The 14,004-nt window shown below is 32.5% G+C and overlaps 1 protein-coding gene across 1 annotated transcript in view; it reads left to right on the top strand.

The window, feature by feature from the left end:
* The window catches only part of LOC114329005 (serologically defined colon cancer antigen 8 homolog), a 77,724-nt gene extending 64,368 nt beyond the window's left edge, over nucleotides 1–13,356 (top strand). The window contains exons 11-12 of the mRNA XM_028278016.2: nucleotides 7,609–7,694; nucleotides 11,380–13,356. Coding sequence (XP_028133817.2) covers nucleotides 7,609–7,694; nucleotides 11,380–12,014 — 721 coding nt within the window. The 3' untranslated portion in view covers nucleotides 12,015–13,356. The remainder of the gene's footprint in view (nucleotides 1–7,608; nucleotides 7,695–11,379) is intronic.
* The last annotated feature ends 648 nt before the right edge of the window (nucleotides 13,357–14,004 follow it).

The raw sequence follows: 14,004 nt of genomic DNA, 5'->3' as shown, positions 1-14,004 counted from the left end.
AATGAATCAATTTACTTAACATTTTTACAGTAATTAGGGCTTCTGTTCGGTTCTATGAGCGTTGATTGTTTTTACAGTAGGTAGGCTGCTAACCTTGCTCACCAACCCCCTTTACGGTGGACCATTTTTCCCTTTCAAGGGTTTTCGGAAGAACCCCAGCACAATAGATGCAATTTTTATTTATTATCAGGCAAATAGTAGAAAAGTCTATTGAATATGGAAACCCAGCATACATGTGCTTTTTAGATTTAAAAAGTGCTTTTGACAGGGTGAGGCGAAATGATATCTTAAATTTATTACAAGCTGAACAAATAAACCACCAGATAATATGGTTAATTAATGAAATTAACAAGAACAACAAGACCAGAGTTATAATGTCAACAGGAGAAACAGAATACATAGAACTGAAAGGAGGAATCCGCCAAGGAGACTCGCTCAGTCCATTGTTATTCAATATGGTGATGAATCAAATAATTCACGAAGTAAGAAAACGACATGGATACCACATGGGAGCGCATAAAATCACGATACTATGCTATGCCGATGATGCAGTACTAATTGCTGATAACGATAAAAATCTAAATCTAAATCTATCGAGAAATCTCTCAAAAACGTCCTTTTTGGGTGTCTTCTATCAGGATACTTTTAAGCGTAAACTTTAGAGGCTGAGACAATTTTAAAAATATTCCGCAATGCAAAGTAGCATGTCTACTCTTTCATAGATAGCGTGATTATTCATTTTTAGCAACAATTAAATTTGAATGTAATTGGCTCTGCCAAAGTCATTTTTAAGTAAAAAAAAATTGAATTTCATACACGGATGTTTATAGTTTTGATAATTACCAGACCGTACTGTCATAAACTGACAGTGTCATACAATGACATTAATTAACTACATCTTTTGTTTTAAAATCGATTTACAGATTAAGAATTTAAATAATTGTAAATTACGCAAAAACTATGAAACCTAGCTATAGGACATCCATATACCATTCAAAAGAGGTAAATTTGTTTAGTATAATTATGTATTAATATACATGGTGTTCCATTTAAAATAAGCATCATATGACACATTGAAAAGGCCAATAATGAAACTGTAAATTTTGAACACCCTGTAGACAAATGTGTAATAATTAATCATGAAATACATTCAACCAATATCCAACTATTTAGATGTAAAAGTAATGTTTTGGTAATTTCTTAAATAACTTGAGAATAAGCCTTCTTTTAAAACTTTACATTTTAAGAAAAGTCAACATAACTCAGAACACTTTGTACATAGGTATAGGGAAGCCTTATGAAACTATACCTTATTTTTTGCGGATAATTAAAAAATGCAATAAAATACAGGGTGTTCCATAAGAAAAAATATAACTTTGATACGTCGCCATTTATTGACACACCCTGTATATTTCAAAATAATTTTAAAATGTAGCTATAATCAACTTACAAACTATTCAATTTAAATTTTTCTCAAATCTTTTACCATTTCAATGTAATCTTCCGTCCCGTTAGTGGTGACTCACCCTGTATACTTTATTATACATTATTGTATATAATAAAAAAAAGATATTATATCTTTTTTTTTAAGAAAAAAGAAAAAAGAAAAGAGAGGCACGCAGCCTCTGTTTTCTCTCTGTTGCTTATGTTTACTCCTGTTGTCTCTCTCTTTCTATAATCTCTTTTCTTTCCATGATTTTGGTCACAGCCTCTAGCATTTCTTTAACCCTTAACTACAGACATCCGGTATTTTTTACCGGCGGGCATTCCCAAAATGTGGATTTCGTGGTAACCTCACAACTTACAAGTTCATGTGTCTCTGTACCTCTCGGGCAGTTTGTATAACAATGCTAGTCAAAGCGTGTATTGTGTATTGTCAATATTTTCTTTTCTGGTACACATCAAAAATCTTAACCGGTAAAAATTACCGGATGTCTGTGTTAAGGGAGTATTTTTATATGAGTACTATATTTGTAAATCTGAAATGTTTACATTATTTTTTTGTGTTTTTGGGGAAAAAGTAAAGAAATGGACTGTGGAAGACATCCTGGACCTTCAATGAAGGTTAAATTTGAAGATAAAAATTTTGAGGCACTTTGCAAAAATGGAATTGCCATTTAATTTTATTACAATTTTACCCCTTGCAGATTTTTTTTCATGGATGTAAAAATTTTCGTGGATGCTATTTTATATTTCCTTTGTGATTCTATATTACGTTTATTTGTTAAAAAAAAGTTTAAATTTTTGTCCATAGCATTTATGGCCGTTTGTTTCAATAGACCAAAAATGTTACCAAAATTCTGGTTTAATAGATTATTCTTCAAAAATCTTGTCATTATATTATTAAAATCACTCATTTTACCATTTTTCCCATATCTAGAGACTCCATAAAAACACATAATGCAAAAAGTTTTTGTTTTTTATTATTAACTTTATATTTTGACTCTATTTTATAACGACCGGTAAAAAATACCGGGAGTCTGTAGTTACGTGATAATATTGGGATGTCTGTAGTTAAGGGTTAAACTCCCTCTCACCCCTTGGCACTATGGCCATAGAATTGTTTTCTCCTAAGATGCCTAAGAAAAGAAGCTACAGTATCTCGTACATGTGATGCGGGGCGAGAAGTATGGCATCCTACGACTCATAATGCAGGGAAAGATAGATGGCAGAAGAAGCATCGGAAGAAGACGAATTTCATGGTTGAAGAACCTGAGAGAATGGTTTGGATGCAGCTCAAAACAACTATTTAGAGCTACTGCCTCGAAAATTAAAATAGCTATGATGATTGCCAACCTCCGTAGCGGAGATGGCACCTGAAGAAGAAGAAGAAGAAGAAGATGTCTACTTTTACATACAGCTCTGCTCTTTCGCCATTAAACTTTCTGCATTCAAACACACAGTGTTCTGCTGTGTCGCTTACTCCACAATCTACACAACTATCATCTATTGCCGTGCCTATCCTCTCAAGGTATGCTCTACTCTAAACGATTCGTGTCTCGTAAGGAATTGCGTGAAGAAGTAGTTCGTACTTTTATATTTTATATTTGTACTTCACCCACTCCTTTACGTCAGGGATCAGAGTCCTTGTCCATGCAGCCCTCCGCTCGCTTTCCCACTCTTTCTGCAGGTGTATTGGTGGTACCCCAACTATAACTTGTAGGGCTACCTACGAGGTCATTCTGTAGGCGCACACGACTCTTAATAGGGATTTTCTTTGGGCTTTCTCTAAATTGTGTTTGTACTTTTTTTGTTTCTTAATTGATGCCACACCGGTGCCGCATACAGGATTGTGGTGTGTACCACCTCCATTAGGATCCTTCTTTTCCCGTACCTGGGCCTCCTATATTTGGCATGATTATTGCCAATGCTGTTGCTCTCTGTTCTGCCTTGTGCGGAGCATATTTGGCATGTTCGCCAAATATCTGCTTACTTATAGATAGGGGGCTGGTGTAACAATACATGCTAGTGATGTAACGAATGTCGTTTTTTGAACATTCGCGAATACGAATGCGAATATCTAATAACGACATTCGCGAATGCGGATGCGAATGCGAATGTTCAGTTTTTTTAATTTGTTTCTATTTTTGAACTGTTTTCTACATTTATAATGAGAAGTTAATTGATATTTAGTGTAAATCAATCTAAATATTAAGCTTTATTACATTATACCAAATAATAAAACAACTGAAAATCTGGTTATACAAGGTTAAGTTACCTTTTTTCAATAAAAAAAAAAAGATGAGAAGGAGAATAGAGTTTGATTTTATTAATCTAACGTTATTTTCAAATTATTTTTTTTTCTTATTTTCATATTCGCAAAACATTCGCACAAATTTTGCGAATGCGAAGGCGACTGCGAATATGCAAATACATGCGGATATTCGCGAATGCGCATGCGAATACGAATATTCGTTACATCACTAATACATACTAATGTTTTAATGCGGATTTAATATGATCATATGTAGAGACAATGCTTTGACTTGCGTTTATTGAGTACTGAAAAAAGTTTTCTTGTCAATATAATTGTTATTTGTTGTTATATAGTAGATAATTAGTAATCGTACTAAAAAATAGTAATGTTTAAAATATCTAATTGACTTGTGTTTGGTAGGGACGGACCCGGCAAATCCCAAAAGAGAGTCAGATTCGCCATCAGTCCGACCAACCAAACGCAAGGAGCCGATTAAAGTCGATATCAGTGTTAAAGTGGTCCCCAAACCTCGAAAGGTTAGTTCAATCTTCAATCTTACTGTAATTTTTATGTTTTACTGTAGTATTTTATGAAGAAAGGAAAACGTAAATTGTGACTTTTCTTATGATATTTATTTGACATCTTTTAAAAACAATATACTAATCGTAAAACATGGTTTTACCAACAGCATATTTATTATAAACTAGACAACATAGAACTAGTCCTAGTTGCCTAGTCCAAAATGCCTGTGCACTGTTTAGTGCCTGTGCCTGTTTAGTGTTTGCGTTTTCATAAAACATTTGTTCCCTATTCCTATGCAGATAGGTAGTAAGGTAGTGGTCAGAATGAGAAATTAGAAGAGAGGGGTCATTTCCGTTTGCACTATTCCGATCTTTTACGATCGGTGATAAACGTGGTGGATGGTGTATTATTTTATAAAAAGCATTTGAATGTACCTAAATTACAACGATGTAAAAATACTCATGGTAAAATCAAATTGGTAAATTCATTTCAATTATGAAAACGAAATTTTTTTCGTTGCTACAAATAAATTTTTAAACTTTTTTACAATACAATTAAAACAATTTTAAGAAATGGGTTCGTCCAGGATACCTACATACATAAATTTTATTAATTATTCTAAAAATATCGAAGTTGATAATCTATAAGGCTAACATTATTCTTCCTAAACATACATATTCTTTTTAAGATATTTTAAAAGTACATACTTACAAGTAAATGTTAAGCATATACTTTTAAAGAATTTTCGATGAAGGTATATTCCAAGAATATACTTTTACGAATGGTCCGAGATATTACGTACACGAATATGTTCAGTATATTCGGTTCGAGAATATTGTTTGAAGTATATGCAAAGAACATGAAATTTAGAATGTTTTTATGGTAGATGCTATACTTGTATTACGCATATACTAAAAAGAATATACTCCGTGGAATGTTGGTAGTATATGCTTTGAACATGATGCGAATATTATTATTATGTGGGTTAGTATTAACTAATTTCATACATTCTTTCAGTGCTTCTTCTTCTGTAGCGCTTACTTCTCCTTTTGGCCACATTTTTTCTGGTTCTTTGAGCCATCGAGGGCTCTTCCACCATCGTTTTTCCAAAAGTTGTTGTCCACTACATCCTCGGATATTTATTTGATAACTTTTAAAAACAATATACTAATCGTAAACTAAACTATACATGGTTACCGACAACAACGTATTATATCTAGTGTCCCAACACTTCATACAGCTCATCAAATATCAAAAAAGCCTTATATACATTAGAGCATTATGCAATCAAATAAAAATGATTGAATTGAAAACAAAAAGTTTTATTTTGGTGAAAAAATCCACAAGTGTTTCGTTCAAAATTTAAAAAACTGCGAAAGTTTTCAAGTCTTCTAAAAGATAGCACAGAAAGAGAAATTTTTATATTTTTTCACCAGAGATCCCTCTTTATAAGTGGTACATTTTAAATTTTGACCATAGCTCTGAAGATGGCGTTGTAAGCCGAAAGCGCTCATCTAGGAATTAAATATTTTTACACACTTTTAAAATACTTTTCTTCTCAATTTATTTATTTGGTATAAGTGTGTACAAAATATATCAGTCTTTTTCAATTAATAATTAAAAAAACGAATGCAACCCACTCCACGAAATACCGATCATAGTGGAAGTTTTATTTTCTTCTTCCAAATACTTCCCTTTTTGAGTTTTTGCTTTAAATCTGGAGATTCTCCTATATTTGATGAACTGTGTAAAATAACATTTTTATTACAGGAAAAATTATTAATCAACGCCGTTTTTCAAAGAACGCCGTATAGAAGCTAAAAGCTTGCGCTAATATAGTACCCCAGGATACAAAGCAGTTAAAAAGTCGAAAAAGTACTGGCCGCTATTTTTAAACTGAAATATATGGGGGAAGTCAATAGAAAAGGTGTACCACCTCTCAAAAACACTTATTTTTTTACTTTGTATTTATACATATATTTGTTTGATTTTTATCAATAATTTAATATTTTCAACCTCTTTATACACTTAGAATTGACAGGTCAAACTTGAGAGCCAACAATATTGAACTTATGATAAGGTTAGAAAATGTTTGGGATTATCTGAAGCAGCTGTCAAATAGCCACGTCGAATCTAAGGATGATAGACAGGTAGTTATATCAAACTTGACTATGTCTCCCCAGCTAACATTTTACGTGTACCATTTTATTGTCAATTTAAAATACATACAGAATTTTTCAATAGTCATGATACTCGCTAACATTTTGTTATAAACCGTTACTCATAGAAGAAGAAGTTCACCAAGATCTACGAGAATGGTTCAATGTTACCAATTATGTCACCAAAATCAAAATTGCGTCTTAGTGATTTTTAAAAAGACGAAAAAATTCGAAGAGGAATGAATACTGACAGAAGCTGATCACGTCTAATAATAAAAGTAATTGGTCTTAAATGAGGATCTTAATCTACAGAATTTGTTAATATTTTGATTACTTATTAACCCTTAAACGTCCAACCTTTTTTAGGTTCCACGTACGCCCAAGGGTGGGTAAAGAATGTCCACCTCGAAAATAGCTAATATATTTATTGAGAGTTGTTGGAAATGGATTAAACTTAAAAATCTTATGCTTAATAAGCACAGCATTTCTAAAATATTAATATAAACAATTTACAAACCTTACAACAAAATTACAATGTACATCAAAATTAACATACCAGTAAAAGACATTAATTCAGATTTGTCGATTTGCTCCACATTCTTCCTTGCAGCCTCCTCATTGGCGAATAATTATGTCGATAATGTAATTATACGTCGATAATTATATGGATTATGTTCCTACCAACGAGAAATTATAGAGAAACCTTTAGTAACAAGTTTTACCAAGGGTGTACTTTTTATGCCCACCCATATTTAACTCAAGATATTACTTTCACTTTCAAAAATATCGGTAAAACCCAATTAACATTCGATAAAGGGCTGTATTTTTAACAACAAATAATTTTTGAAAAATTTTTAAACACGTAATAAATATGTTACAAGGGAATACGCATTAGGTGGACATTTTTTACCCACCCTTGGGCGTTTAAGGGTTAATGAATAAAAAACCGCAAACCTAAGGAACATTACATAAAAATGTAAAATGTGTGTCACATGAGATGATGCGCCCCACGTTGTGGAGAACCTTTTAAAAGATTTACATATTTCTTTAATACAACCAATATTTCCTTTTTATTACGAAACATTTGTATTTATAAATCATAATTTGTAATGATGATATTTGATGAGTTTTCGGAAAAATTAATTTTAATGTACATTTACGATATTATACTAATATCTTACCTAAATTGTTAGCTGGGTTATGTGTTTTATAATTATGTGTTGTTTATAGGGAGGAAATACGGGAACTACAAACTAACCTAGAATGTTTGAGAAATAAGTTTAGTCAGTCACAGTTCTCAACGTCCAATTTTAAAGGTACAAAGGCAACAAAAATTTAGAAATTTTTCACATTTTTGTTCATTGTACCTTTATTTTATTCTTATTTGCAATTCGTCCAAAGCAGATCATATTGCCTTAATATCAAGACTAATATACATACTGTACATTTACCAAGCTTTTTTTTCTTTGACACTTCTGAAAAAGGTCGAAAAGTTTTTGTAGGTAATTATGGTACTGCAGGAATTATTAAAGTTGCATTTCTCAGGAGTTAATAATAATAATCCTGCAGACCTACAAACAGTTATAACCGATCAAAACGCAGCTAGCAATGAAGCTGTTCTAAAAATGAACTTAGCAAAAACAGAACCACGAAGAATGAGCAATGAGCTAGTGGATATCCAAGATATAATAATAAATACCACTGTATACTTGGGACAACACACGACTATATACAGGGTGTAACACAAATGCAGGTCATAAATTAAATAACATATTCTAGGACCACAAATATTCGGTTGAACCTAACTTACCTTAGTAATTTGCACATAAAAAAGTTACAGCCTTTTGAAGTTACAAAATGAAAATCGATTTTTTTCAATATATCGAAAACTCTTACAGATTTTTATTGAAAATGGACATATGGCATTATTATGGCAAAAACATCTTAAAAAAAATAACAGTGAAATTTGTACACGCCATAAAAATTTTGTGGGGTTTTGTTCCCTTAACCCCCCCCCCCCCAACTTTTGTGTACGTTTCAATTAAATGATTATTGTGGTGACATTAGTTAAACACAGTATTTTTAAAACTTTTTTGCCTCTTAGTATTTTTTCGATAAGCCAGTTTTTATTGAGATGTGTCTTCTTTTTTATATGTTTACATAAAATATTTATTGGGGTTTTGTTTCTTTAAATCCCCCAAATGTTTGTGTACGATCCAATTAAACTATTATTGTTGTTAATATCAGTTAAATACAATATTTTTAAAACTTTTTTGCCCCTTAGTATTTTTTCGATAAGCTACCTTGTATCGAGATATGGCGTGTTTTTTAATATATTTCAAACTATACCAAAAAATGTAAATTATCAATATATTTTCAGATTATTACCAGGCCTCCATAATCGTATTTAACCATATACAAAATATGTGGCGGGTTCGACAAATATTCAAAATATCTCGATAAACACTGGCTTATCGAAAAAGTACTCAAAAGAAAAAAACATTGTGTTTAACTGATGGTACCACAATAATCATTTAATTGTAACGTACACAAAAGTTTGGGGGGTTTAAGGGAACAAAACCACCCATAAAATTTTTATAGGATGCACAAATTTCACTATAATCTTTTTTAAGATGTTCCTGGCATAATAATGCCAAACGTCCTTTTTTAATAAAAAAAATCTATAATAGTTTTCGATATATTGAAAAAAATCGATTTTCATTTTGTAACTTCAAAGGGCTGTAATTTTTGAAGATATTCTTCTTTAGCGGCGAATCGATTGAGGATAAAATTTGATTGATCCCCGCGCATGCGCACCGACAGTATGGTATTAGTTGTTATACGGGCTCTGATTGGGTGTTGAAATTTTGAAATGATCTGTCAATAATTGTTCAATATGGAGGTTATCGGTAAACAAAAATATTGTATAATATTAGTTTTTATTGATGTGTGGACAGAAATAAAATCAAATTTATAATTATAGTGACTTTTTAAATAGTTTTGAAAAGCCGCAGGTACGTAATTCTAAATGTTTCAGTTGGAATTACCTAATAGTTTCAATACCTATCTATTTGGAAAATGTAAACAAAATAATGTAGTTACCTATTAGTAGGCAATGCTTTAATTTACATAATCTGATTACGAACAAACTTTCTACAAATCTTCATCTCATATATCGTTTTCTTACTCTATATTTTGTTGTATTTTATTTCGACAAAAATCAAACTAATAATTTTATTAAATTCATATAAATTTATGGTGTAAACGTTTAGTTTGTGTATATTCCCACATGACGTATACGAGAGTTTGGTGCAGTTTGAAATGGCGTCAACTTTCGTACGGCGCGGTAGACGTGAAGTGGGTTCAAGCCCCAAGCAAGTTATTATTTTTTTTATTTTTTTTATAGATTTTATGATTGTAAGTATATTATTATATAATTTTTGAAGATATTCTTCTTTTTTGAAAGTGGTAGATAAGAAAGTTAGTTTGATTTTTAAATAAAAGAAGTACAAATAACCTTTTAAGTATATTTACTTCGTTTAAATTACTTATTATATAATAGAAGAATATCTTCTTACGTGCGTACAAAGTACACACACATTCTTTTTTTTTATATGTACATTTGTACTAAGGTAAGTTAGAACTATTTTTGGTCCCAGAGTATGTGGTTTAATTTATGACCTGCATTTTTGTTACACCCTGTATACATAGAGTATACATAGGGTAGACGAGTGTGTATGAATTAATACATAACTCTGGCTCCTTACTCCCAGAAATCAATAGGAGAAGAAAGCTGGCTTAGGCGTCTTTTGGTAAAACTGCTTTAACCTTCGGAGTACGGAGATTATTTGACTTACTTAGATTACGAAGATGGGTCAAGCGTGACCCATTCTCATTTTATTTATAAGGATGCTTTAAATAGTCAGTATTAATAAACAGTATCTTTAATTCAACAAAAAACAATCAAACATAACCATTATAATCCTAAATTATTGTATTTAAATTTTTTAAGATGGTTTCCCATGGGTATACACTAGTTCGCTGCGGCGGCCAGATTTTAATACCTTACAGAAAACGGGCATAGGTAAATTCGCTCCGGCCATATATTTGAATACGTATACCCGTAAACAGAGACGGCTGCGATTTACGTGTACCTACAAACATATTAAAAATATTTTTCGAAATCCGAAGACCGGGTCAGGACTGACCCGGCATCATAGATGTTACGTAGAGGAAAAACTGTAATTTGCATGTTCACGAATTATATACGAAAAAATAGACTGAAACAAATAAGGAGAACTTACGATCAATCGGATTTGTAAAAAAATTATTTCATAAAATATTAAGAAATAAGTGAATTTCGGGTCACGCTTGACCCAGTCTTCGTACTCCGAAGGTTAATATTCAAATTCAGAATCCTACTCCACCTGAAGAAGAGAGCATTCGATCAGTGTATGTTATGGTTTGTTCAACAGTTAATGGTTTCAGTTCAATTAGTGCGGCCGTAAATATTATTAAATTTATCTGACCTGGCCCATTGTTAATACCCACCCGGAGCAATAAGCCACCGAGGTAAACAAAGTTGGTCTTTTGCAATTAACACTGACTAGACGGTACTCCCATAATAAAGCCTAAAATAAATTTTACCTGAAACCGGCCCGTTTATACTATTATCGGTTAATCCGGGCTGTTTATAGTGGTAACTAATTGAACTTAACCATTTACTGTTTAACATACCATACCAATTATGATGTAGAAAGAAATAATTGAGAAACTCCAAGTCAGGCTAATAGATCTGTTTTGGACTCATCTCTATAGACCAACTAGTACTCACATATTTCACTTTAAATATATTATTGCACAATAGCATGCGTTATATTTTATTACATATAAAATTAGTTTTAAGTACTTATCTACTTAGTACTTATAAGTATATTTAGTACATACATTTTACATTAGTTTTAAACTTTTAAGCAACGTGTATAATAAATATGTTTATAGATGAAGAACATACTCCAACAAACATTGAAAGACCTCCACAACTTCGAAACCCTTCACAAACAATTAGCCCCACGGCACAGCCAGCCCAACCAGCTCAACCTACTACGGCAGAACCACCAGAAGCTAAACCAGAGCCTCAACCAATAAACGTAACCGACCCCAATAAAGTGTCTATGCCATCCAGACAAAACAGTAAAGACGCACTTTCATTGCAACAACAGCCCGTTCAAATAGATCAAGATAATTCTAGTCAACCAGCAGAATCTTATGAGTACCCTCCTCAAACAGTAGACGACCAGTACCAATATGATCCTAATCAGCAGTATGATCCTAATGCGTATGATCCTAGCCAGTACGATCCTAACCAACAGTACGACCCAAACCAACAGTACGATCCCAACCAACAGTATGATCCTAACCAAGAGTACGACCCAAATCAAGCGTACGACCCAAATCAGGTGTACGATCCCAATCAACAGTACGATCCCAACTTACAATACGATCCTAATGATCCTAACCAGCACTACGCTGTTGATCCTAACGATTCCAACCAACAGTACAGCACTGATCCAAACCTCACAAGCGCAGATGGTACTGTTGATACGGTAGAAGGGGCAGATAGTACGAAGCAGTAATTTGAAATGTATAAATATAACGTGTTAACAAAGGTGCTTAAAAAGGTTACTGATAAGTGAAATAACGGCAGAAGGTACGGATATACAAGTATACTTTTTTCTTTTTGTCTTGTATCATACAGTTGGAAACGTGTAGGAATATCAGTTGCTGTTCAATGTCAAATTAATCCCTTAATTTACAATCTCAATCTCACATTATTCTTAACTTCCTAAACTTATAATTTCACCGTGTATAATTGAAACATTGGGAAACATATCGCGTAATATTTTAATAATTAGAGCCTATTCAGAGTCTATATTTATTTGAATTAGATAGTTTAGCTGAATCAAATGGAAAAATTCGATGTAAATATCAGGATCGAATTGTTTTCTAATGCCCCTTTGTCCCGATCCATCTCAATCGACGATGGTAAATACATGTTTGAAGTGTGACTTTCTATAATAGACTGCCCTTAATGACAGCTACTGATAATTACACTCTAGTGACGTAACTTCAAACAATGACTTACGCACTTGTTAACGAGGTAACTATTCTAAATAGACTGCGAGTCAAAATGGTCCCTAAATTTATAATCTCATCAAAATATTCAATTCATCAATTAGTCACGTGGTCACAAAACTACGGACTTTCAATATGTTGAAAGCTTGCAACTACAGTTTAAAGGAAGCTATTGCAAAACTTCAAAAAGTTCAATTGGAAAATATATTATTTGGCAATTTATTAAGTTTGCAGGTTGAATAGATTCTAATTATTAAAATATTATGCGATATGTTTCTCAATGTTTCAATTATACACGGTGAAACTATAAAGGTTTAGGAAGTTAAGAATAATGTGAGATTACAAATTAATTGATAAATTTGAGATTGAACAGTTGCTGTTTTAATGCTTTTAGGATTTTCCTTCTTCGGCTAATTGTAAAATGGTAAATCGCTCTAGTCCACTTCTATCCTCAACCTTGCCAGTAAGTAGGTTTAGGAGATAATATAAGAAAAAAACCTTGCACTCTTTCAGCAGACTCAACAGTTTGTCATCCATTCCAGCCAGTTGTCGTATTGGTTAGCTTCAGTCCTTCAGCATTTATATATTATCGAGACCAGGTGCTTAGCCACTTTTAAGATGTATAATGGTCCATTTCCAGTCCAGTAAGGCCGCTCTTGTGAGAATTGTCTATCCATTTATTTTTAGCTTGTCGTATTTTCTGATGAATTAGTATGGTATAACTAGACCCAAACCCAGACATCCAATGTGAAAGTTTTCCTCCAACACCAAATTGTTCTATATGGTCCACACAATGTTCAGAAAAAAGTCACACGATTTTGACCGTCGGGTTTGGTGGGGAGGAGTGGGGGGGGGGGAATCGGTAAATTCGTAGTTTTTTAGGTTTTTCGTCCATATTTCTAAAACTATGTGGTTTAGCATAAACAACCTTCTATACAAAAATATTCTACAGTAAATTTGAAATAAAAAAGGCCTATGCATGATCCTTCTAAAATGAACGGTTCCAAAGTTACGGAGGTAGTATAGAATAATTGGTCCAAAAAAAGGCCTAACCCAGACATCCAAAGTAAAAGTTTTCCTCCAACACCAAATTGTTCTATATGGTCCACATATTGTTCAGTAAAAATTTACACCATTTTGAGCGTCCGGTTTGGTGAGGATATGGGGGAGAAGTCGGTAGATTAATAGTTTTTTTACGTTTTTCGTTAATATTTCTAAAACTGTGCTTTAGCGTAAACAATGTTCTATACAAGAATGTTTTCCATAAAATTTAAAACAAAAAAGGTACTATACATAATTCTTATAAAATCAACGGTTCCAGAGTTACGGAGGTTCACCCATAAGTGGAAGTTTTCGATACTTTTTATATTTTTTGGGCAATTTATAATATTATTACTGATGAAAGAAATTCGTTTTAACCGGATTGTGTTTTGTAAATAAAATTTGCTATTTCAGTGGCCGATGGTATGTTAGTGTTAATGCCCTTGAAAA

This window comes from Diabrotica virgifera, chromosome 9 (assembly GCF_917563875.1).
Source record: "Diabrotica virgifera virgifera chromosome 9, PGI_DIABVI_V3a".
Lineage (NCBI taxonomy): Eukaryota > Metazoa > Arthropoda > Insecta > Coleoptera > Chrysomelidae > Diabrotica > Diabrotica virgifera.
Note: the sequence above shows the minus strand (reverse complement) of the source record. Positions and strands in the feature narration are given on the sequence as shown.